General features: G+C 51.2%; 2 protein-coding genes across 2 annotated transcripts; both read right to left on the minus strand.

The window, feature by feature from the left end:
- Positions 1-296: 296 nt before the first annotated feature.
- On the minus strand, positions 297-6,014 carry LOC136302501 (sushi, nidogen and EGF-like domain-containing protein 1). The gene is made up of 6 exons (XM_066205975.1): positions 6,004-6,014; positions 5,568-5,671; positions 5,139-5,269; positions 4,427-4,714; positions 4,137-4,274; positions 297-3,728 (listed from the first exon to the last, which is right to left on the minus strand). The coding sequence occupies exons 1-6, from the start codon at positions 6,012-6,014 to the stop codon at positions 3,447-3,449; spliced, it is 954 nt and encodes a 317-aa protein (XP_066062072.1). The 3' UTR covers positions 297-3,446.
- Positions 6,015-7,068: 1,054 nt separating this feature from the next.
- On the minus strand, positions 7,069-24,615 carry LOC136302502 (IgGFc-binding protein-like). Its single transcript, XM_066205976.1, has 19 exons — positions 23,515-24,615; positions 23,094-23,428; positions 22,299-22,869; positions 21,406-22,010; positions 20,462-21,032; positions 19,236-19,816; positions 18,289-18,856; positions 17,895-18,088; positions 17,027-17,168; positions 16,225-16,556; positions 14,956-15,535; positions 13,796-14,394; positions 12,729-13,293; positions 11,668-12,260; positions 10,547-11,039; positions 9,882-10,081; positions 8,838-9,212; positions 8,179-8,460; positions 7,069-7,153 (listed from the first exon to the last, which is right to left on the minus strand). Exons 1-19 carry the CDS (start codon positions 24,332-24,334, stop codon positions 7,151-7,153), a joined length of 8,409 nt encoding a protein of 2,802 aa, XP_066062073.1. The 5' UTR covers positions 24,335-24,615; the 3' UTR covers positions 7,069-7,150.
- Between the last annotated feature and the right edge of the window lie 1,355 nt (positions 24,616-25,970).

Genomic DNA, 25,970 nt, shown 5'->3' on the forward strand with positions numbered 1-25,970 from the left:
GTGCACCACACTGTTTCCAATAAAGCTGAAATCACTAAGGAGCTAGTCTCCTAGCATTCATAACAGATCGTAGCATAATATTAAAATAGAGACTTGTGATGTTAAGATGGGGTTTTTTTTCATGTGACTATCTCAGAGAATGGTGTAAAATAATTAGGTGATTCCCCGCATGTGTGGACTATCTTATCTAAAATTTAGACAAAGTGACAGGGACAAAAACCAGAACACCAAAAAAGAATTTATTAACTCCTCATTACCAGGGAGTGTAAGAACAACAGGGTGGAGCCAGGAGAAGAAATAAAATATATTGATCTAATCAACAGGATGGCAAGCAGACAAGTCAAAGGTTAAAACCGAGCAAGAAAATCCCTGAAACAATCCCTGAATGTTTGAATAATGCATAAAACTCCTGAATATTGTGAAAAATGGAACTTCACTCTTAGAATATTTTTCAAAAGTTTAATAAGGAAATAAAAGAGGACAATGTCCAGCACTGGGGTGTTCTTAACAAACAGCCAAAGAAGATACCGGTACATTAAGACAGTGTTACCTAGATATTGTTACTTTACTAAGGTACATACATATTCATAAGTTTCATGCCATTATTCAAACATTCTTGTGAACTGTTTGATGTTACAGAATTCTTCAGGATACTCTGGCGTAACTGCATGATAAGTGCATTATCTGCACACATATCTGTGTGTCAAGTTTATATATTTTATTCTTTCTTATTGACAATTATAGAGACGGGGAGACTGATTCAGTGATCAGAATTCGATTTTACTCAGATTTTCTAAAAGCTTATATACCATTTCAGGAAGTTTAATAATTTCCACTACAATAATTAAGTTAAAAGATCATACAAACAACTTTTGCATTTTACATCTTTCTCACAGGGGGTTGATTGAATCTCTCCTCTTCCCATAAGCAGGTTTAATCCCATCTTCTGTAATCTCAGAGCTCTGTTTGTTCCTGCCATGGCATCCTGGTTATCAAACCAGTCATGCTAATTAAGTCTGTCTTACTCTCTGTCTTGTGTATTCTCACACCTTCTTGTGACTCCATCTTGTTTTATGTCCTCTGATAAGGATTTAGTATGTCTTCTTTAAAGAAAACATACCATTTAACATGGGGATTTCCAGTTGTCCTTCAGTGCTCTGGTCTGTGTCACAGTTATCCTATCACCTAGAGAGGTCAGTCAACAGATGTGGGCAACAGCTTAATTCAGGCTTTATACAGTTCTCTTGGTTACACAGAAGTATTTTAACATTTTATATTTTGCTAAGGCTTACAGTACAATACATTAATCACACTATTATTTCTATGAGCTATAAGGTGTATACATCAACATAATATATTCATCACACTGTTATTTCCATGGCGTAGACTTAAAATGAAAAAGTAGGTTATATTTGTAAGCAGCTAAAAGGGATTATAAATTGTGCTATACTTACAATCAATAGCAACATATAAAGAGTAATACACAAATGTGAAAGCCAATATTATAGGGTTATTTTTAACAGTATGTGTGTACCCCTGTGTGGATGTTATGTTTCTGGTCAAAGAGAAATTTTTAGGCATCAGGCAGCAGTAGAGCCTGTGGGAAAACAAGTCAGACTTTCCCAGGCATTGCTCTGGAGGAGCTGGGAGAAGACATTCCAAACAATTTCTAATCTCTGCACCTGCTGTTTTGCCAACTTGTTTACTTGCAAAGATGTTTACGAAGAGGTGTTTGCTTGAATGACCAATCATGTCCAATTGTATTGGAACAGTGCATAAAAAAGGTGTGCTTTCCAATAAATGTTGTTATATGCTCTTCAAGAAAACTTGGAGTATTATATCGTTATTCGCCGCCCCAACTACATAATGATACCCCTGCAATGTAACAGTGCTAACAGTGTACTTTTGGTATATAGCCAAGCACCCCAGCACTCGATATTGTCCCTTTTTTATTGCTTATTAAACTTTAAAAAAATTCTAAGGAATGAACTCTGTTTTTCACAGGCAGGAAGGAATGCTATGGGATAATCACAGTTCTGGAGGCAGTGCCTGGGCTTGGTGTTGATACTGTTTTACAGACAGATAGCTGTGACTATCTCTGGACATTAATTCTCATGCTCAGTCCATTCTTTCAGATCTTTCTTGAAATGGGTTGAAGGCTTTGGGGGTCTTAAGTGGTCCCTCTCCCCCCCTTGCTAGATCAATCTTTGGTTGACAGATCCTGCCCTACCCTGTGCGGATGCTATGTTTTGTTTGTTGTGTCTCCATGGACTGGAACAAGGATATTTGTGCCAGAAAAGTGGTGCCCTACTCCCGCATGGCCCCTTCCACAGTCATATCGTGTTCCTCCTTCTTCACCAACAGTCATTGGATGGCTTTTGGTGTTTGAGACATCTCCATCAGCCCCCTCTCTTCTGGGATCCTCTCCACACCAATGATAAGCTGCTCCTAAGTTATCTCGGTGTGAGTTAATAAGCAGATCTTTGAAAGTGCAACTAATTTAGAAAGAAAACCCTGACCCCTTTCTCTTCATCAAAGATCTGTAAGAAAGGAAAGTGCTGGTGTAAGGCAAAATAGGACCTAATTTAGAAGTTTGTCTGCACCACCCCTGCACCCTCGACTGAAAAATATTTCTCACTAAAAATCTAGAACTACATTAATATCTATGACATCCTGCCCCCAAAAGGATAACTACAGATATTAATAATGAAAAATTATGCTGCTCCAATATTAAATAAAAGCTTACAGCTATTTAATAAAAGCATCCCTAACCTCTGACCCTAACAAAAACCCCTAATCTAACTCTAACCTACCCTAACTGTAAGTCCTAGCTCTACTCCTAACCAAACCACAGCCCTAACCACTAACCCCTAACTGTAATCTCTAACCCTAACTGTACCCCAAACCCTTTCCTTTACTCTGCCCTTGGTTTCAGTGTTGGGGCCCTCAGCTGGGCTGGTGGTATCCAGTTGATGGTACACCTCTCTACAACCCAGGTGTTGTCCAGGTGGAGTGTTGTATTGCAGCAGGTGTTGTCCACGTGTAACACCATGTAGGAGTGTGTGAACTGGGTACTGTCCAGGTACAGTACATCTGGCAACAGATGTTAGCCAGGTGTATCTATATCACACCTATGTGTGACTCAGGTGTGTGTCTGTCACACCCATGTACAACCCAGATGTTGTCACCCTTTACTGACAATTTCCCTCCTCAGTTGATTCCATCACCTTCATGGGAACAGGCGGGGATGGATACACATTTCACGTGACATCTGCGTTGCTGCCCACATGCATCTGTGTACACACACCTGACACAGGTGTTGCTCAGCGGGTGTTTATTGCTATTTCCATCATAATGCAACCTCTGTGGGGGCACATGCTTCTGTGGGGGTGGGGTGAGGGCTGTTAGGCAACCCCCCTACCCCAAACATCTCAGGTGTCACCCACTCACAACCCGCAGACGTACACCTGCTCCTCTGTGGTCCTGGGAGGGTTGGGGGACACTGAAGGGGTCTTGTGGGGTGACAAGGAACTCCAGGGGGCCTCAGGGGTCGTTGACAGGGTGCCAGGGGTCTCAGGGGGTCCCTCAGTGGCCTTGAAGTGGTCAACACGGAAAGCCCAGCGCCCCGGGACCCCCAGGTTGCTGCGGCGACTGAGGCTCTGCACTGCGGGTGTGCGTGACCCTGGCACATTGTAGTAGTGGACATCGTCCCCACTGTTGAACCCAGCCTGCAGGGGGGAAAATGGGGGAACAGGAGGGAACACAAAGGAAGGGGAACAGGGGGACAGGAGAAGGTTGGGGTAAATTCTGCACAAATTCCCATTGAATTGTACCCAAAATGAGCTTAATTTCACCCCAAATCCACTTAATTCCACCTAAAATCCCAATTTCAGACCAAATCTCTCTGATTTCACCATAAATCTCCTTAATTCTACCCCAAGTTCTACTAAAATCCCCCTAATTTTACCCCAGATCCCTTTAATTCCACCCAAATTGCCTTAATTTCCCCCCCAAATGATTTACCCCCTCAAGGCCAGAATCCCTCCTAGCCCAGTGCCCCCCATCTCTTGGACTGCCCTTATCTGCACAGGGATGTCCTCATGCCTGATGTCCCCTGTCCCTCTCTGTGTCTCTACCTGTGCAGGGATGCCCCCCAGGCCAGTGTGGGGATTCCCCTGGTTAGCAATGCCAGTTGTCCACTGCAAGTCTCCGTAGTTGAGCAGGACAAAGCAGGTGATACCGTCGGAGGCCAGCACAGCCTGGAAGGTGTTCACCTGCAGGGGAAAATTGTCACCATTTCACCATGACCCCCAGCTGTGTCTCCATTCCTGTGTCCCCAAACCTTTGGTGCCACCATGGTTAGGGACATCATGGTTGCAAGTCAAGATATTTGAGCCCCCCCCCCCCACCTTGTCCCATGTCCCACCTTGTCGGAGGCAGCCCCGAAATAGGCCACACGGTCCCAGGTGGCCACGAATGTCCAGGTAGGCTGTGGGGGCGGGTCCCCAGGTGGCACAGCAGGTGCCAGGTCCTGGGCCAGACGTGCCAGGAGCTGGGGGTCCCGGCTCTGCCGGTAGAAGACATCCCCTCCCAGACGGGTATCCACATCAGCCCAGTACGGTGCCACAAAGGGGCGGTGGCCTGGCAGTGGGAAGGGCTGGGGGGTGAACTCTGGGACCATCATCCCGAAGGACACCACACCATTGTTGTTCACCTGCAGGCAAAGGTCATCCCTGGGACACACCTAAGTAGCACCAACCATAGTGACCCTCCATGGTGGTCCCAGGTACAGGTCCCACTGAATCCAGTCATGGGGATCCCAACCACGGTGAACCCTGTCATGGTGGCCTCAACTATGATGATCCTCAACTTCCAGTCAACCACTACAGAACCTCCCAGTATGGGCCTGGAACCCCAAAACCACCTGAGGGTCCCAAATATGTCCCCAATGTCTTCATCTGCGGGTATCCCTGATGTCCCCAGGGGTCCCCACTCACCGATGTAGTCAAGGAGGAGGAAAAGGTTACATCAACTATGGTGGCTGCATCCAACTTGTCACCCTCCCCTTGGTGTCACCCTCCACCTGTGTCACCCATCAAATATCACCTCCCCCATGTCTCCCTGGTTGCATGACCCACATAGAGTGAGCGGTGGGCACGCCCAAAGAAGGAGAAGTTTTCCTGCAGGAAGATCTCAGGGCTCGTCCCGTCGTCCTCGTGGTCAGTGGCCTCATCCCCCACCCCTGGTCCAAAGGGGTACAGGACACCACCTGGGGACACACACCTGTCACACACCTGGGACACACACCCAGTGGCACACAGGATCCCACCTGGGGGACACACATAGTGGCACCTGGGACCTCCCACTATGGAGTTGGGACCTTCCAGTATGGGCCTGGGACTTCCCATATGGGTCAGGGACCCCCAGGGTCACCCAGAACCTCCCAGTGTGGGCATGGGGCCTACTGGTAGGGGACTGGAAGTATAGATCTGGTTCCAGTTTAGAGCTGGAACCTCCCAGTATGGGCCTGGCACGTCTCCAGTATAAGCCTGGGACCCCAAACTCACCGAGGGGTCCCACAGGAGTCCCCAATGTCCTCAGGGGTCCCCACTCCTCTGCGTGGCTGAGGAGGAGGAGGAGGAGGACGGGGGGGACCTTCAGGTGTCCAGGCCTGGGAGAGTGTGAGGGGATCCCCCATCAAACATGTCCCCAAATCCCCTGTGACCTCTCCATCTTCCCCATGTCCCCCACATCCCCATATCCCCCCATGCCCCTCCATATCTCCCCCAATGTCCTGCATGTCCCCAGTGACCCCTCCAAGTCCTCTTGTCCTCCCTATGTCCCCCCATGTCCCCGCTCCATGTCCCCATGTCTCCCCATGTGCCCCATATCCCATGTGTCCTCACTGGTCCCCCATATTCCCCTGTGTCCACCATGTCCCACATGTGCCCCCATGTCCCATATGTCCCCATGTCCCCCATGCCCACCACTGTCCCCACTCACTGCAATCCCATGGTCCCAGTCTGTCCCAGTGCTGTGACTGGAGCCACTTTATCCCCAGGGAGGGGACAGGCTGGGGGGGTGGGGGGGGATGACATGGGACACCCCCAGGTGGCACCTCCCAGGGCCCCAGGCAGTTCCGTCTCTGCCCAGACCGCAACTGGGGGGGACTGGAATGGACTGGGATGGACTGGGAGGGGACACTGAGGGGGGAGGGGGCTGGGATGTGCTGGAGGACACTGGGAAGGCTGCAGGGGACACTGGGATGACACTGAGTGTGACTAGGATGCGTTGGGGGGCACTAGGGGTTACTGGAACATACTGGAAGACACTGGGAATGTTGGAGGGGCACTGGAGAGGGACACTGTGAAGGACTGGGATGCATTGGGAGGCATTGGGGAATGCTGGGATGTACTGGGGGTCACTGCAAGGCTTAAACGGGCACTGGGGGGACACTGAGTGACACTGGGATGCAGTAGGGAGGGACTGGGGGGGACTGGGACAAACTGGGAGGGATTTGGGAACACCATGGGGAATAGTGGGGGAGGACTGGAATGCACTGGGAGGGACTGGGGACAATGGGGGTATACTGGGGTCAGCTGAGGGAGGCTGGAAGAGACCGGGGGGTAGGGGGATGTTGTGCTTGGAGAGCCTGGGGATACCGGGGGGCACACTGGAGGGGACTGGGGGGGTGGGTACGGGCATGTACTGGGAGGAACTGGGGATCCTGGCATCCCACAAACCTTCCCTGGTGGACTCGGATGTCCGGGAACCCCCTCCCCCTCCCCGGCACCAAACATCCGGGTACCCCCCGCCCCTCCCCCCCGTGGGACTCAGGCGTTGGGAAATATTGACCGACGGGGGGACGGGGGAAGGGGGGACACGGAACCGCCCGCGGCAGGACAGGGTGGGAACAGCCCTCCCCGCCCCGCACCTGCCCCTCGGCACATTCCCACGCTCGTGTTTTCCCAGAACTCCCAGGATTTTATCTCCAGATCACCCGCAAACGGCGTTTTCTCCCAGGTTTTATTTCGGGGGCGAAACACAGGTTCGGGGTTTATAAAAATCCGGGTTTTCCGGATCTGAGGCAGTTTAAGGATGACGTCAGTGATGGGGTGCGGCCACCCAGGTGAAATGTCAATTTTCCACATCACTGGGTGGAAAGAAAGGGAAAATCGAGGGGGACTTCGTGGCAGTTCCCCCGGTTTAGGATCTTTTCCCCCTTTTCTGGACTTGTTAGGCCCAGTTTTGAACTCTTCCCCCTCTGTTGTTGGTCTCTTTCCCCACTCTGAGGGGCTCTTTCCCCCTTTTTCATTCACTTTTCCCTGGTTTTGGGCGCTTTTTTCCCCTTTTTTGTGCTTTTCGTCGTGTCGTTCCCCCCCCCCCCCCCCTCCCGCTTTTGAGGGGCTCTTTCCCCTTTTCTGGTGTCTCTCTTTGGTCTCTTTCCTCCCCCCGTCCCCCCCCCCTCCCCCCGCTTTCACATATTTTCCCATATATTTCTGGCCTCTTTCCCCTTTTTCTCTCTCTTCCCCGCTTTTTTTTTTTTTTTTTTGGCTCTTTCTTACGTTTTAATACTTCTCCCCCACTCCCCCGCCCCCCTCCGCTTTTCTGGGTCCTTCACCCATTCTTTGTGGTTTTTCCCACCATTTTGAGCTTTTCATCAAATTTGGGGGCCTCTTTCCACCCTTCCCCCCCCCTCTTTTCTCCTCTGTCTTTTCCCACTTGTTTCAGTTCTTTTCCTCTTTGAGGGGTCTTTTCTCCCTTTCTTTGTTCTCTTCTCCCAAACTTTTGGGCTCCTTTCCTCATTTATGTGTCTCTTTTTCCATCTTTTGGAGTTACTTCCCCCATCTGTGCTCTTTCTCCCTTTTTTGTTTTCTTTTTCCACTATTTTGGGGTCCTTTACTCTGATTTTTGGGTCCTTTCTCTAGTTTTGGCTCTTCTCCCTCTTTTTGGTCTTCTTTCCCATCTTTTGGGGGCTCTTTTCTCCCTTTTGGGGAACTCTTTTTCCCCTTTTTGGTCTCTTTTCCATCTTTTGGGCCTTCTTTCTCCTTTTGGGGGGATTCTTTCCCTCTTTTTCAGGCTATTCCCGCCCCCCTCCTTTTTTTTGGCACTGTTCCCCCTCCTGCCACCCCCAAGACAGCCAAATCCCCCCGACACCCCTCCCCCAGTGTCACCCACCTGGGTGAAGTCGGGCGCCCACCAGGCCTTGGCCAGTGCCTGCACGTCGCTCGTCACCGTCCCGTCGGGCCCTCGCAGGTCGTTGCTGGTGGCACCGTCGTAGTCGCCGCAGAGGCCACAGAGCGTCGCCCGTGCTTCCCTGGGCACCTCCACTGTCACCCCCGTGGCGCCCAGTTCCACCAGGAATCCCGGGATTCGGCTGATCCGGAGGGTCGCGTGCGTCTCCGTGATGGTCAACGGTCCCGGGAGCTCCAAGGGCAGGGGCGTGGGGACCCCGTTGAGCTGGAGAACACCGAATTAGGGGAAAAAGGGGGATTTGGGGTGATACAGGGGTGAAGGCTACTTGGAGGAATCTGGGTGGAAAAGAGGGAGTTTGTGGACAAATGATGGGATGCGTCAAGGCATGGTGGGGGTAGGATGAGGGACAACCCATGGAGGTGCTTCTCTGACATGAAACTGGGGGAAAAAGAGCAATTTGGAGCAAAATTAAGATAAGAATATCCTGTGGTGCTGGTGGGATTGGACAGCCCATGGGGACTCTTACCTGGTCTGAAATTAGGGGAAAAAAACCACGATTTTTTTTTAAATTAAAATGAAGGTCAGGAAGATGTTTAGGATGGTGACATTTTTGGGTGCCACCCAGGGTGGTGACAACTTACCCACACTTTCCTGTTCCTCCGCACAGTGATGAGGCTGTGCGGGGTGAAGAGGTGAAGTGCCACCACTGCCGGCTGGTCCCCAATGTCCCTGATGTCCCCCAGCAGCCGGAACCATGCAGGGTCCCGGGGGTCACACACGCTGGCCACCACATAGATGCCGGTGGCCAGGGTGGCTCCAGTGACACCGTCAAAGGTGACAAAGCGGGTGGCAGGGGACAGGGCGCAGCGCCCTGGGTGTGCAATGCAGGTGCGGACGCCGTCACGGAGGCCGCAGGTGTGGCTGAAGGGACAAGTGAAGGGGCGGCACTGGAGGCCCCCGGGCCCCCGGCAGGTGCAGGATTGGGAGCAGTCAGGGGTCAGGATGGTCTCAGCAATCTGTTTTCCATGGATAAAATATAGAAAGTGGGGAAAAGTAGCTTTAAATGGCCAAAAAAATAAGGATGATGATGCTGTGAGGTGTCGTGGGAGGGGGGAAGGGGACCCATGTCTCCCATTTCCCCGTGTGTCTCCATATCCCCAGTTGGTGCCCATGGGGACCACCAGCATGTCCCCAGTGTGTGCCCATGTCCCCCCATTGAGGGCACTGGCACGTGCTGGGGGACACTGGTGGAGACACAGAGGGACACTGGAACATGCTGGGAGACACAGGGAAGGACACTAAGTCCCCCCACTAAGGGACTGGGATGCATTGGGAGGCACTGTGGGGGGAACAGAGACAAACTGGGAGGGATTTGGAACACTGTGGGGGAAAGTGGGGGGGGGACTCGAATACCCTGGGAGGCACTGTGGACAATACAGGGAATACCGGGGGAGACTGGAGGGGAGGAGAGACCCTGGGGCAAAGGGGGATGCACAGGGGGATGTGTTTGGGGCAAGTAGGGTACACTGGGGAGAAATGGTGACATGGGGGATGCTGGGGAGTACTGGGAGGGACTGGGAACACTGTGGGAGGCACATTGGAGGGACCCGGCATCAACATGGGGAGCCTGGAAGGAGCTAGGGCTGGAATGGGGCTGTATTGGGAGGCACCGGGGCCACACCCACCTGGAAGTAGCGCCCCTGGTGGAGGCAGCCGCAGGTCCCCGGGGGGACGCAGCGGGCGCCGTCGAACAGCAGCCCCTCGGCGCACTGACACCCCTCAAAGCAGCGCTCGCTGCAGGGGGGCGGGGCCGACACACCTGCGCAGGTGTGCTCACAGGTGCGGGCACACAGCTGGTAGTGGCTCTTGGGGGGGCAGGTGAGAGCTGGGAGAGGGAGGGAAGAAACAAAGGGGGTCAATGGGGCTACTGGGAGATCATCTGGGGTCAACAGGTATCTCCTGGGACCAATGCCATCCCATCTTTGGGGTGGGTGGTCCCATGGGGCTCCCACTGTGGGACATCGGGAGGGCCCTCCTGGTTGCACAGGGTTCCACTGCAGGACACAGGCTTGCCGTTTGGGGGGGGAGGGGCGATTTGGGCATTCTACAGATGGGGGCTTAGAAATGCGGACATGTACCCCTTTTTCCATGCAGGAATGAGCCCCTGTTCCATTCCACTCCCTCAGACCTCCAGATTCCCACCCCCACCAAAATTTCCACTCCCTGCAGAATTCTTGACCCCACAAAAATCCTGAGCCCTAAATTCCCATCCTCCCAAAACGTCACCACCCCAAATTCCCAACTCCAAACTACCTGTCACCTCGAATTCCCGACCCCTCCATTCACTCACGGCAACCCGTGGTCTCCCGCCACTCCCGGAGAGCGCCTCCGGCTGCCTGGCACGCGGCTGCATAGCCCTGAAAGCCGGGGCAGGGGTCGCCGCCTCCCCCGCACACCTGGCGCTCGCAGGTCACCCGGTACGTGCGGGGCGGCACCGCCCCGTGACAGCCCGCAAAGGGTCCCTCGGGGTCCGCCAGCACCGCGCAGCGCCGCGCCTGGGCCGGGGAGCAGCTGGGGGCGGGCGCCAGGCGGGTGCAGTTTGGGGGGAGGCCGCCCGGAGCCTCCCCGTCGGGGTCGTCGTCCTTGGGGTCCCCGTTGAAGTTGCCGCAGAGGCCCCGGGGGCGGCGGGATGAGGGGGGCAGCGTCAGCACCGCATACGCCTTGCCGTCGTAGAGGATTTTGGGGCCCCCCTGGACCTGGAGCAGTCGGTGGGACCCCACCTGCGCCACCCCCACCGCGCCCCCACGCAGCCACAGCGGCAGCAAGTGGCGCTCGCCATCCACCTGGGGAAAACGGTGTGAGCATCTCGAAAGGGAAGTCGGATCACCAAAGGTGGGGTTAACCTCCCAAAATAAGGTTTGCATCCCCAAAAACAGGGTTTGCACCCCCAAAACTAGAGTCTAGACTTCTTCTGTGCACCTTAAACTCAAGGTTTACATCCCAAAAAGGGACGGTGATTACACTCCAAAAAGAGAGTTTTCAACCCCAAAATCACGGTCTGCACCCCAAACCCCGGTTTAGCACTCCAGAAAGGGTCCCAAGAATGCTCACCAGAAGCAGTGTGTGTACCCCAAAAGCAGCCCTTACACCCCAAATAACCCCTTCCCCACTGCCATGTCCCTCAAAATCCCATGTTTACCCCCTCTTTTTCACCCAACCCCTTTTTATTCCCCAAAACACGGTTTGTACCTGCCAAACTAGGCTTGCACCCCCAAAAGCTTTGTCCCAAAACATGGCTTGCACCCACAAAATGGGGCATGCACCTCAAAGTCAGAGCTTTCACCCTAAACCAGGCCTTTCCTCAGTGCTGCACCTCCCAAAACCCCATTTCCATCCCCCTTTTTGTCCCCCAAATATTTTTGTCTCCAAAACCGGAGCTTGCATCCCCAAGGCCCCAGGCCCTCCACTCACCGTCACCTCCCACTGCTGTCCCCTGTCCATCACCACGGTCACTCCGTGTGCCATCACCGTCACCCGCTGCACTTGTGTGTCCTCCTGCTCCAAGGCCACTGTGATAGACTCCAGCTCTTCTTCAGGCTCACCCCTCTCCAACTGCAGCAGCAGGAGGGTGCAGGACCCCCCCCAGTTCCCCAGGTGCCCATCGAAGGTACTGTAAGCCCCTGCCCCCAAAACCTGGCACTGTCTGCAGGTGCGGGGGTGGCACCCCAGCACCCCATCCTGCACTGTGCATTCCTCGTCACTGGAGCAGCCTGGAGTGGGGTGACACTCCAGCCCCCCATTTTCGGAGCAGACGCAGCGCTGAGTGCAGGGGGGCTCAGGGTAAAACTGCACCCCCCGGGGGTAGTAGCGGCCCTCCAAAACACAGCCACACTGGGGGAGGGGCACGCAGTGATCCCCACTCCGGAAAAATCCGGGATTGCAGAAACAACCTTCAGTGCACGTGGAGGCATCAGAGCAGTCCTGAGGTCCAGCTTCGCCTTGGCAGGTGGGGGGGCAGGGGGACCCGCAGAGCTCATAGTGCTGATTTGGGGGACACACGGGACCTGTCAGGAAGGGAGAAGGACAAAAACCCCCATGGACACAAAAAACTCCCTGCAAACCCTCAAAACCCTCATGGATACCCCAAATTCCCATGAATGCCCCAAAACTCCCCATGCAGGCCCCAAATTCCCGAACGCCCCAGGGACATCCCTAAACTCCCTTGTCTGAACCCCAAAGCCTCCCATCCAAACCTCAACACCCCCTCATGCAGATCCCAAACCCCCCATGGACACCCCAAAACTTCCACTGACGCCCTAAAGCTCCCCATGGAGACCCAAAAACCCCTGGGAACACCACAAACCGGCCATGGACAGCCCAAAGCCTCCACAGACAGCCCCAACCCTCCTTCCGCCTGCCAGACACCTCAGAATCCTCCACGGACAGCCCAAAACTCCTTGCCTAACCCCTGCGTCCCTCTCTGCCCTCCAAAAGGCCCCCTACTCTCCCAAGGCCCCCAAGTCTCCCCATACTGCAGAAGGCAGTTGTGCGCCACGGCCGCACGGCAGCGCCCCGGCTCTGGCACGCAGCAACATAGGCGCCAATGGCCTGGCACACGGTGTCCTGGTGTCCCTCGTACAGGCAGGCATCAAAGAGACAGTCATCCAAGTAAGGGGTGGGGTCGATGATGTCGTGGCAGGCGGCAAAGGGCCCCCGTTTCTTCACCAGCAGCCCGCAGTGCTTGTCCCCACGGTAGGCACGTTTCTGGGCGTCGCTGCACACCTGGCAGCCCTCACTGCACCCAGGTAGGCACCCAGGGACATCGCCAACCTTCCAGCTGTCCCCCAGGTGCGTCTCGTTGTCAGCACGGCGGCCATCGCGGGTGACAAAGTCATCGTGGGGGTCGCCATTGGCATTGCCGCAGAGGCCGCAGACGGCGCCAGCGTAGGTGTTGGGGACGATGACACGGGCATAGCTGTACCAGTCAAAAGTGACAGTGACACCCGCGTCAGTGGTGATGAAGCCGTGGACGCCACGGAGAGACACCTGGAGCTGCTGGTTGTGGGTGAAGGGAAGGTCCAACAGGACACCATTAACCTGGGAAAGAGAACCGTGGGTGGCATGAGGTCAAGACAATGAAGTTGAAACCCACCCAGGTGTCAAAGGATTACCTTGAAGACCACCTAGATGCCACATGATGACCTTGAAACCCACCTGAAGACCATGCAATGACCTTGAAACCTTAGCCAACGCCACAGAATGACCCTGAAACCCACCCAGATGCCACACAAGGGCTTTGTAGCCCACCAAGACACCATGCAATGACTTTGAAGCCTACCAAGGTGATTTTGTAGCCCACCCAGATGCCACCCCAATGACTTTGAAACCCACCTGAACACCATAGAAGGATCTCGAAACCCAATCAGATGCCTTGAAATTACTTTGAAACCCACCTAAACACCTTACAAGGACTTGAAACTCCACCCAGGTGTCATGTGATGACCTTGAAATGCACCTGAAGACCATACCATGACCTTGAGCCCTCCCCAGATGCCATGCAATGACTCTGAACCACCCCCATCATCTCCTTCATCCCTACCTTGACCTTCCGGGGATGTTCCTGGCTGAGGCTGAGGGTCATGTTGTACACCTCCATGGTGACCACCTTGGTGAAGGAGACCAGGTGGCTGCCACGGTGATTGTTCTCCACAGTGACGGCAAAGGGGATGAGGGTGGGGTCAGTGGAGCAGAGCCCAGCCAACAGGTAGACACAGGTACCCATAAAGTCGTAGCGGTGCCCATCGAAGGTGGTATAGTGGGGGTCACCAGTGGCCACGCAGATGGAGCGGCTGTTGGCCACGCACCGCCGCACGCCCTTCACCACCGCGCACACCTCACCCGGCTTACACCTGGAGTCCTCGCATACCACCATTCCCAGCTCCGTGTCACACCTGCATCTGGAGCGACAGGTCTCATCGCCCCAAAACTCCTCACCAGGGCGGTAGTAGCGGCCATCACGGGTGCAGCCACAGTGGGACACTGGTACGCACTGTCCGCCACTGAGCACGTGGCCAGTGTTACAGGCACAGGTCTCCACGCAGGGCTGGTCACAGGCGGTTGGACTGTCCCAGTCAGAGCAGGTGGCTGGACAGGCGTTGCCGCAGGGCTCATAGTGGCTGTTTTCAGGGCAAGGTAAGGCTGCAGGGGGAGGAAACTGGGGTGAGGGAGGGATTAGGGGAGTGGACAGCATTCAGCAAAGTGGATGGGGATTGGGAAAGGGTCTCAAACATGGGGAAGGCTCTGGAAAACAAAAAGAGTCTGGATTGTAAGGAGGAAGGTCTGGGAAACATGGGAAGAGACTGGGACAAGTGGCATGAGGTCTGAGCCATGTGGCAAGGGTCTGGGCCATGTGGCATGGGGTCTGGAATGCACAGGATGAGGTCTGGGACACAAGGAGAAAGGCCTGGAATATGTGGCAAGGGTCTTGAAAATGCAGGATGGGTGTGGGATACATCTGGGACACAAGTGTAAGGGCCTGGCTCATGTGGGAAAGATCTGGAAAATGTGGTATGGATTCTTAGAAAGATGTGGTGAGTTCTGGGCCACAAAGAAGAGGCTGGAACACCAGAAGACAGTTCTGGAGAACTTGCAAGGATCACCTGAGGGATTTGAAGGCTTCAACCCAGGATGGATCCCACTCCATTCCCCTCCTCCCCCACTCTGGCTCCTTCCCTTCTCAAAGAAAACCCCAGCCCTTACGGCATCCTGATGGCGTCCTCCAGTCATGGACCACAGCTCCACGCTTCCGACACGTTGCCGCGTATGTCTCCAGCACCTGGCAGAGGATCGACCTCGCCCCATCACTCAGGCATAGGTCTGACAGGCAGCTGTGATAGAAGTCTTGAGGCTTCACTATGTTGTGACATGCTCTGAAGGGTCCCTGGAAGGATTTTTTGATGATCCCACAATATTGGTTCCCGCCATAAAGCTCCTTCTTATCCTCATCACACACTGGGCATGTTCCATCACAATAGTCCCAACAAATTGGGTCATCGGCCTCAGAGTCAGCACTTTTCCAGCTTTTGGCCCATGTGACAATGGCAGTGATGTTGTCACCAGCCTCGGGGATGTCGTCGAGGGGCTTGAGGTTGAAATTCCCGCAGAGGCCGCGGACATGGCGGAAGTAGCTGCTGGGGAGGTCGATCAGGAGGTGCCAGTTCCAGTCATAGGAGACCCGGAGACCAAAATCTGTCTCCAGAGCAACACGGAGCCCACTGGGACGGACCCGCACCTTCCCATCTGCCAGGAGCACTGGGAGCAGCGTTACCTCCCCATTCACCTGCCGATGGCCCAACGTTCCCAGTTATCTCAATGTTTTATTCTCAACATACACCAATATTTTATTCCAAATGTACCCTAATATTCTATTCCCCACATATCCCCATTCTTTATTCCCAGCATATTCCAATGCTAAATTGCATCATATCCCAACATTTTACATCTTACATATCCCAACATTATATTCCTGCCATATTTGGCTACTGACATACCCCAACATTCTCTTCCCACTATGACCCAATGTTTTATTCCCAAAATATCCAAACACCCCAGAGTATTTTATCCCTGCTGCATCCCAACATTTTATTCCTGAAATACCCAAATATTTTATTCTCTAGACACACCAACATTTTATCCCAGTTTATCTCAACATCTTATTCCTGGCATATCCTGTTTTATTGCTGACATACTCCAACATTTCATTCCTAACAAATCCCAACATCTTATTCCAAGCTTATCACAACATTCTGTTCCTGAAATTTCCAGATATTCTCTTTCCCATATTTTGTTCCCACCATTTCTCAACTTTTTATTCCTGACATATCCAAACATTTTATTCCCAAAATATCCCAACATTTCAACAATCCATCTCCCAGTCTGACTGATTAATCCCAAAATAACATTGGCACTGGCTGGATGAAGCAAAAAGTGGGGGAAAAGCCCAAAATCTCATATTTCCACCCAACTCACCCGGACTTTTCCAACTTCATTCCGGCGGAAGGAGATGCGTTGTCCGTAGACGTCAACATTGACCAAGGAGACATAGGATACAGATTGGATCCCGCCACGGATATCGTTCTTGGCCTCAACCCTGAAGGGCACCAGCCCAGGGTCATTTCCATGGGATTCGGCCATGGTGTAGGTGCAGGTTCCTTGGAAGTCGAAGTCAAGGCCGTCGAAGGTGCGGAAGTGTGGGTCACCCCATGCCCAGCACGTGGCGACCAGGGCCGGGACACAGCGGGATTGGGCACCGCGGGGCCGGCAGCGCTCCTTGGGGCGGCAGTGCAGGGACTTGCAGGGGTCTGGGAGGAGACGGAGAGCGGGATGAGCCGTGGGCTGGGTGAAATAGGAGATAAACACTGCAGGAAGCCATGGGCTGGGGAAAAGGATAGGGAAAAAATTGGGGGTAACTCACATGAGAGAGAAAACTCTGAGATGAGAAAGACCACGGAATAGGAAAAATCACCGTATGGAAGAAATTATGGGAACAGTAGTGGAATGAACCATGGGAGAAATCATGGGATGGAAAACCATGGGAAAGACCACGGGAAAAACAATGAGAAAAACCATGGGAAAGACCACAGAAGAAGCCATGGGATGGGAGAAACCTTAGGAGAAACCATCAGAAGAATTGCCCTATCCCTGAGGCTTAGTGACACACGCAGGATTCTGTTCCCTCCACCTCCCTTTCCCTTTTTTCCACAGTCAACCCCTCAAGCATCCCCAGATCCACTTTGCATCTAAAGTCCCCTTTTCCCTCATTTTTCCTCACTTTTATTGATGCATCCCAAGACCCCTTCCCGGATTTCGCAGGATTCGTCCTCAGTGCAAGTGTGCTCATGGCAGGTAAGGCCCTGGCCAGGGACACAGGTGCAACGGCGCTGGCAGTGATCCCTGAAAAGCATCTCATGGGGCTGTGGGGAGGGAGAAGGGGGAAAGGGAAACCCATGAAAATAGGGGATATAAGGAAAAAATGCAGAAAAAAGGGCATAAATGGAGAAGAATAGGGAAAATAGTGAACAAATTGCAAGGCAAAGGGATGTACATACTTACCTTTCCTATAAATAGAGGAAAAGGGGGAAATGCAGGGAAAAAAAGACATAAATGCATAAAAATAGGGGGGAAATGCTGGGGAAAAGCATAATTCTAGGAAAAATGTGGGAAATGCAGAAAAAGAAATGCAAATGGGTAACAGGGAGAAATACAGGCAAGAAAAAATATTTCACTGCCTAAAAATAGAGGAAAAGAAAGGAAATGCAAGAGAAATATGACATAAAAATAGGGGGGTGGAAAGGGGAAAAATGGTGGGAAAATGAGATAGAAAAATAGGGGGAAATGCAAGAAGTAAAAGTGTAAATGCATAAAAATAGGGGGAAATTAATTTTTAATGGGGGAAATTAACTTTTAAAATGTAAATACATTAGGCAAGGAAAAAAGAAAACAACATGAAAACAGGTAAATGCAGAAAAATAGGAGAGAAGAGAAAACAAATGAGGAAAAATATAGCTAAAGACATAAAAATAAAAGAAAGAAGAAGGAAATGAAAGAAAAAAAGGAAGCAAATGTATAAAAATAGGGAAAAAACGAAGGGAAAAAAGACATAAATGCCTAAAAACAGGAAAAAAGGGCAGAAATACTACCTTATAGTATTCCTCATCGCTAAAGCATCCGCAGTGCTCCTCAGGAATGCAACTGTGTCCATCAAAGACAAAGCCCTGATGGCACTGGCAGCCCTCAGTGCAGGTTTGGGGACAGGTGGTGGCATTTCCAGCACAGGTGTTGGCACAGGTGTTAGTGCAAATGGAGTAGGTGCTGTTGGCTGGGCAGGTGAGGGCTGGAATTTTCATGGAATCATGGATTGAGTTGTATTGGAAGGAACCTTAAAGCTCATCCCATCACCCCATGATGTCACCATTGTCACTCACACCCAAACAGGGAACATTCCCTGCCTATGCCCCCCCAAACTCCAGTATCACCTGGAGATCTTCCCAACCCCAAACAGGACATTTTCCCCTGTGCCCTCCCAAAACTCACGGCAGAAGGATGGTGTCCTCCAAGCCCCCACAGTGACTCCGGCATGTTGGCACATGGTGACATAGCTCTGGATATTCTGGCACTGGACATGCGTGTCCCCTCCCGTCACACAGAGGTCATGGATGCAGGATTGGGAATACGGGATGGGGTCGATCATGCGATGGCAGGAGCCAAAGGGACCTTCGGGGGCCGTGAGGAGGCCACAGTAGTTGGGTCTTTGGAGGACTGCCACTTTCTCCTCTGGGCAGGTGGGACACTCATCCTTGGGACAGGTGTCATCGCAAGGCGTGTCTGTTTTTTTCCATGCAGATCCAAAGGCTGTTGCATCTGGAGCCAGTTGGCCACTGGAGAGCTGGAAATCGTCATTGCGTTGGCCATTGTAGTTGCCACAGAGGCCACACAGGCGCCCCATGTAGGTCTGGGGGACTGTGACCATCACGTGCTGGACAAGGTCATAGTGGACAACGAGGCCGAAGTCAGTGCGGAGCAGGACACCTGTCCCATGTACATAGACCTGGACCTGTCCCTCTCTCAGGATGGTGGGGAGGTGGTGGGAGATGGAATCCACCTGGGATAGAGAAAGAAGAGTCCTCCAGTGAGAAGGTGAGACAAAAAATTTTGGGAAAACATCTTCCAAACAATATTCTGACACATTTGTGGATCCCACTTGGAAGGAAAAGTTCGGACGAGAATGGATTAGTCTTGCAGATGGAGTGAGGGCTCCCCTCATCAAGGAAGCACAGATTTGCGGCTGATTGAGGTAGAACAAAAAATTTAGGGAAAACACTTTCCCACCAAAGTTTTAGTGCATTTACAGACCTTGCTTACAAAGAAAGGTCGGCAGGAGTATGGACTGGGCTTGGAGATGGGCTGAGGTGTCTATTCCATCAAGGAAACCCAATTTGGAGGGCATCCCATGAGATCTGGAACATCAAGTGCCACCTTACCATGACATCTGCCCTCTCTCCTTGTTTCAAGGTCAAGGTGACCCCATAGACTTCCACAGACAATGCTTGTATCCCAGAGACCTTCCCCTTCTGCCGCGCCTCCTTCTGGATTGTGACAGTAAACGATGTCGCGTTGTCACCTGTGCAGGTCTGGGTGAGGATGTAGGAACAAGTACCAGTGATGTTGAAGGCCATCCCATCAAAGCTGACATAGGTGTGGTCACCTGTGGCCACGCAGGTGCTGGACACCTGCAAGGGACACTGGAAGACACCATCAATGACCTTCCCAGGGCGGCCATCAGGACAGGAAGTATTTTGGCACTTCACAGTGCCACCAGAGAGACACTGGCACATCTCCTGCTCTGTGGGGTAGAACGTCTCCCCCTCTTTGTAGTAGACTCCGTGGTGGCTGCAGCCACAGTGGGACGTGGGGACGCACTCATCGCCGCTGAGCATGAAACCATCCTGACACGTGCAGCCCTCACGGCACCGCCCTGGGCACGTGGCAGAGTCAGCGCCGCAGGTGTGCTGGCAGGTGTGCGAGCAGAGCTCATAGGAGCTGTTGGAAGGACAGGGAATATCTGCCGGGAGACAATGGGATTCCTGAGGAACCAGGAAATTCCAAGCCAAATCCTGGAAATTTCCTGGAATTCAGGAGCAAACTTCACCAAATACAGAGATTTTTAGCCCAGTTTCATGGCAAACCCTCAATTTTCCTCCCTGCGGATGTGATGAGGGGCATCATCAAATGATGACCCAATGATTATCTGATGACGATCCAATGATCATCCATAAAGAATATGCCAGCCCATTACAATAGGAATTCTTACTGCTAAACCACCCAATTTCCCACATTTTCATGGAGAAAAATGCAACATTCACCCAAAGAATTGCTCCACACTGGGTCCTCAACTGGCCTCCAAGCTGGATCCCTTTAACACAATTCCACTATTTTTGGTGCATTTTTTGGTGGTTGGCCCGCTAAATTATCCATTTTGTAGCCAACACCAGGAAACTGGAGATTTAGAAGGGGTTAATTATTCCAGATGAGACAGCTACCTTAGGAAGGGTTTATTTTGGGTGGATTATGGGATCAACCAAGAGTTTGGGTGGAATTCCCACTGGATTCACACCCACCTCTGGCTTGTTCATACATGGATTTGGAGCAGACTTGCAGATCCTCTGGATACTGCTGAAGGAAAATCCCTCCCATTATCCCAACTTACGGCAGAAATTATCTGTCCTCCACCTCCCAATGGACACACCAGCAGTCTGGCATCTGGTGGCGTAGAGGGCAATGATTGCACACATCCCTTCTTCCTGATCAGGGAACAGGCAGGAGTCATGGATGCAGCTCTGGAAGTACTGGTGGGCATCAACATGACCATGACATGCTCCAAAAGGTCCATCCGCTCCCAAAATAATTTCACACCCCTTCCCAGATACTTGCTGTTGAAGCCGGGAAGGTGCAACAGTGCTGGAACATTCCACTGTTGACCTCTCACCACATCCTGGGACATCTGTGACCTTCCAGCTGCTCCCAAAGGCATCTGGGTCTGATGTCACATGGTTGTTCCTCATCATCATGTCGTCGCTGGCGGCGCCATTGTAGTTCCCACAGAGCCCACACAGGGCGTTGGCGAAGCCACTGGGCACTGTGACGGTGACGTGGCTGTACCAGTCGCAGGTGACAACGAGGCCAAAATTGGTCTCTACCACCACGTCCTGCCCGTCACGATAGACAACAATCTTTCTTTCACTGTAGCGATACGGGAGATTGACCAACTGCTCATCAATCTGGAGAGAAAACCATAAAAAGTGATCAAATTTGGAGTCTGATGGTAAATTCCAACTATTGTCAACAGCCAGAGCAATCAAAAAGCATTGATTTAATTAAATTTTGAATTGAATTAAATTTGGGATTTAAGAGGGTGAGAAGGTCCAAGTCCCAAGAGGAGGCTGATCAACCACTCATTGATCTGGGGAGAAAACCATAAAAATTGATAACTTTTGGGTCTGATGGCAAATTCCAATTCCGCTTTCAACAGCTGGAACACCCAAATGACATTGATTTTATTACATTTCAGATTTAAGCACTTGTTAATGGGATGAGGTTTGGGATGAGGTGCAGAATGTGGTGAAAAGATAAGGGATCATTCCCTAAACTCACCATGATTTTTCCAGGGTGTTCCCTGCTGATGCTGATGGTTTTGTTGTAGACTTTGACTGTCACCACAGCAATGGATGACATGAGCTTGTCACGCCGGTGGCCATTCTGCACCAATACCTGGAATCCCACCAAATCTGGGGTGTCCTCACATAACCCAACCAACAGGTAGGTACATGTCCCCTGGAAGATGAACCTCTTGCCATCAAAGGTCTCGTAGTGGGTGGCTCCAACAGCAGTGCAGACCCCAGAAATTTTGGGATAACAATCCTGGATCCCCTCCTCCACTCGGCATTCCTCCTTGGCGCCACAACCAGAATCCCGGCACACCGCCTGCCGCTGCTCCGCGTCACAAACGCAGCGTTGGGTGCAGGTGAGGTCACCCCAAAATTCCTCACCAAGGCCACGGAAGAGACCCCGAAAGACACAGCCACATTCAGAGGGGGGTATGCAGGTGTTGCCATCAAGGACAAGGCCCTCATGGCACACGCAGGTGTCCACGCAGGTGGTGACAGCAGTGCAGCTGGATGACACAGCAGGAATGTTGCAGGTGGCAGGGCAGGCAAGGCCACAGGTGCTGTAGGTGCTGTTGGGCGGGCAAGTGAGAGCTGGACAGGGAGGGAGACAGTGGTCAGGGGGCAGTGGCACATGGCGGGAGAGACTTCTTTGACTATCTACACAGATATCCTGGAGGCTCCATGGGTTTGCTGAAGTCTCCACAGACTTCCTAGGCCTTCCACCTGGACTTTCTGGAGTCTGTATGGAATTCCATGGCCTTCCTGCCTGGATCTGCTGCCATAACCTTTCCCAACCCATGATCCCATGGATCTTCAGTCCCACATTAATTAGGTTCCGCCCACCCCAAGGAGTATTTTACCCAACCACCCTCTACTCACGACATCCCACTGTTGTCCTCCAATCGGAAACATTGATCCCCTCCTCCTGGCAGTCATCAGCATAGATCTGGAGGGCGTGGCACAGCACATCATGACGTCCCTCACTGGCACACAGGTCATTGATACAGTTCTTCACGTAGATATTGGGCCTGATAGTGTCATGACATGACTGGAATGGCCCAGAATGATGGGACAACTTCCCACACCAGGTTTCTGCCTTGTATGTCACCACCTGGTCCCATCTGCACCGCCCACAGTCGCCGTCGCAGGTGTCCTGGCAGCAGCCACTCTCACTGGCCACCTTCCAGCTCCTCCCCAGCTCCACAATATCCCACACCTGTTTTCCATCAGGAGAGAGGGCGTCATCTTGGGGGTCCCCGTTGTTGTTCCCACACATTCCGCAGACTTTTCCAGAAAGAGTAGCCGGAAGCTTGATCACTACATGATCGTCCCAGTTGTAGAGGACCTTCAGGTTGAAATCCGAGTGGATCAACATGGATTTACCCTTCTGGTAGATGCGGAGCTTCCCATGGGAGAGGGAGATGGGGAGGCGCGAGCGGAGGTTGCTCACCTGCAGGACAACAACAACCATCAACACAACCAAAACCCATCAAAATCGGGCAATACATGGAGATGAAGAAGACAGGAAGTGTTTTCATGCAAGGGTTACCTGCACACCAGCAAATCCTGAAATTATTTAGGAAAAGACCCTCAAGGTCATTGCTAAATATGGAATTGCAGTGAAATTCCATGAGATTACTTGGAATTTGGCAATGATGATGGTTTTTTGCTTACCCTCACCATCCCGTTCTCTGACCGGACAGCAGTGACAGTGATGTTGTCAACATGGACGGTGATGGACCCGATGGAGGAAACTTTGGAGTTCTCCTTTTTCTCCTTTTTGACCTCAACAGAGAAGGCAGGAAGGGTAGGATCCGGATTGCAGATGGTGGTCAAGGTGTAGGTACATGTTCCCATGAAATCAAAGAATTTTCCATCAAAACTCCGGTAGTGTGGCCCGCCAGCGAGCCAACAGGTGGAGAAAATCTCCTGGATGCACTCCGGTTGTCCATCCACCATCTCACACCTCTCCTCGCATACCAAATCCTCACAGGAGAGCGGTATGGGGACTGAAAAGGAGGGGAAACCCTGTGAATGGTCAACTGGACAACACTCAACCGCTGGAGTGATGCAACAATGGACTGACTGTACTCACTGGCAGCACAGAGCCCAGGGAAGCCGTATCCAGTGTGACTCTGGAACCCAAACACCAGGAGGCCAATAGGCACCTGCGAGTTCTCGGCGCTCTGCATCGTTGCGCTCACGGTGATGCTGGCCCAGGAGAAATCTGTGCCAGGAATGGCCTGCCATGCCACGGTGTTGTCTGGCCGATGGTTGAGGGTGGTAGTGGCAGTGGCAGTGGTGGGTGCAATGAGGATGGCATGGTTATTCTGGCTGGGCACGCTGCTGAAGCGGAATGCAGTGCAGTGAGCGTTGACAGGAGGGACAACAAGGAGGAAGGGATCTTGCCAAGATGACCCGCTGAAGAAAAACACCACCTGCACTGCCACCACAGCACTGATGTACAGGTGGGAGTTACGGTTCACCACAAACGTCTGCACCGCCCCTGCCACCATGGCCACAGTGGCATTCCCGCTCCCGGTGTTGTAGGTGATGGTGTTGTCTTCATCCGTCACCACATAAACAAAGTCAGCGTCTGCCTGCAGCGGGTTCGGTGGCACCACATAGGTCCTCCCCCACGCTGTCATTGGCAGGAGCTGCTCCACCACGAAGTCAAAGCCAGCAGACACCTTGACACAGGTGTGGCCACTGAGGACGGCCACAGGGGTGTCGGACACCACGACTGTGCCAGTGAAGTCCTGGCTGCTCTGGAGCTGCAAGCTGTGGTAGGGCTGCAGGAACAGGCGCAGCACGGCACCAGGGATGTAGGTGGCCCCGGCATAGTGGAAAGTGGTGGTGGTGGTGATGCTGACAGCGGTGGTGGTGGCGCCGGCGGCCACCACAAACTCGGCCATGCCATAAGTGTTGTTCCCAAGGGGTGTCACCACGTAGTACCTGGTGCCCAGACTCTCCACAGGCAGGAGGGCAGTGGCACCCACGGTGTAGCCTTTGGTGCTGACAGCCACCACGGAGATGTCAGCGCTGGCCTGGACCACCAAGGTTTTATGGGAAGTGCGGCTTCCAGTGAGTTCCAGGTTAGCGGGGAGGGGCAAGGGCACAGTGACATCTGGCCTCAGGGTGACATTCTGGGTGATGGAGCCGCCACGAAGTGTCACCGACACCTGGGTGTCGTCAGGGCCATAGGAAGTGAGCAGCAGCTGCAGGTAGGCGCTAGAAGACTCGTCATCATTCTGTGGGAACATGGCCAGGAACTCCCGGCCCCGGTAGCTGGCACTGGAGAATGCTGGGAAAACAGGGGGAAAACGGGGCCTTGGTTAATTTTTATATCAACCAAGGGGGTTGAATAAAGGGGCTTTTATATTTTTATATTGATTTTTTAATATCAATTTTATATGTGTTTATATACCAATTTTCCTATTTTATAGTAGGAATTGTACTGACATTACTTTAAAGATATGACTGCAGTATCCAATTTATAAAGTCTCTTTTTACATACAATCATAATAGAAATTATATTTAGTTTATTATGTTAATAAACAACATTTGAATAAAACTATAAATATTAATGTATAAATATTAAACTCTTATTTATATGTTCTATTGACAAAATATTAAAATACATCAATGTGTTAATAATATGAAATAATGTGTCATTAACTAATATTAATTCTATAAAATACTCTCCCTAATACAACAATATGACTAGGTATTTATACTGTTATATCATGTGTTATTGATACATTAATATTATTATGTAATACCCTTTAGGATATTACTAATTATTAGCACACTGATAAAATATTAATAATATAGGACTCATATATCAGTAAAAACACGTCAATTACTTTTTTAGCCTGTTACTGTATTATTATACTTGTTATCCAGTATATAACTTGGTTATATAGTTTTCTATGTTATTATTATACAGATCTATTAATTATAACACTGTAATGTTCAATAGTTCTATGTAAATATACAGTAGTAATTTTTCCATTATTTTGTACCTAATTTTAATAGAATATCAGCAAAGATTTAATCCAAATCCATAATTATTAAAAATAATTAAAGTAACACAATAAAAACTGCTGTGATTATTGAATTTATTTCAGTATTACAAATTTACATGCTATTTTTATAATTACATACAACAGTAGATAATTCATATTTCCTCTATTAAAATATTCAGATAATGACTTTAAATTATTTCTTGTTTCCATAGAAACGGTTTGGGGGAAAAAAAACCCCTCTAGAAATCAATCAAAAATAAGCAATAAGGAGCAAAAATACAAAGGTAGAGAATATATTGTAGGCCAGAATAGAATTAATATACCATTACATTATACTATATTGCAATGTAATCTATCATTATATGTAATTAATGTAACAATTATAATAGTATCTATTACATTCTAACACAAAAATAATATATAACTGCGTTAGTAAATTTTATATTCATTCATTGCATGCAGTTATAATTACATTACAATACAATAACATAATGTCATTCATATAATATAATGCAACTATGTC

This window comes from Chamaea fasciata, unplaced genomic scaffold, assembly GCF_029207755.1.
Source record: "Chamaea fasciata isolate MVZ Bird 193981 ecotype frontalis unplaced genomic scaffold, bChaFas1.0.hap1 SCAF_29, whole genome shotgun sequence".
Classification (NCBI taxonomy): domain Eukaryota; kingdom Metazoa; phylum Chordata; class Aves; order Passeriformes; family Sylviidae; genus Chamaea; species Chamaea fasciata.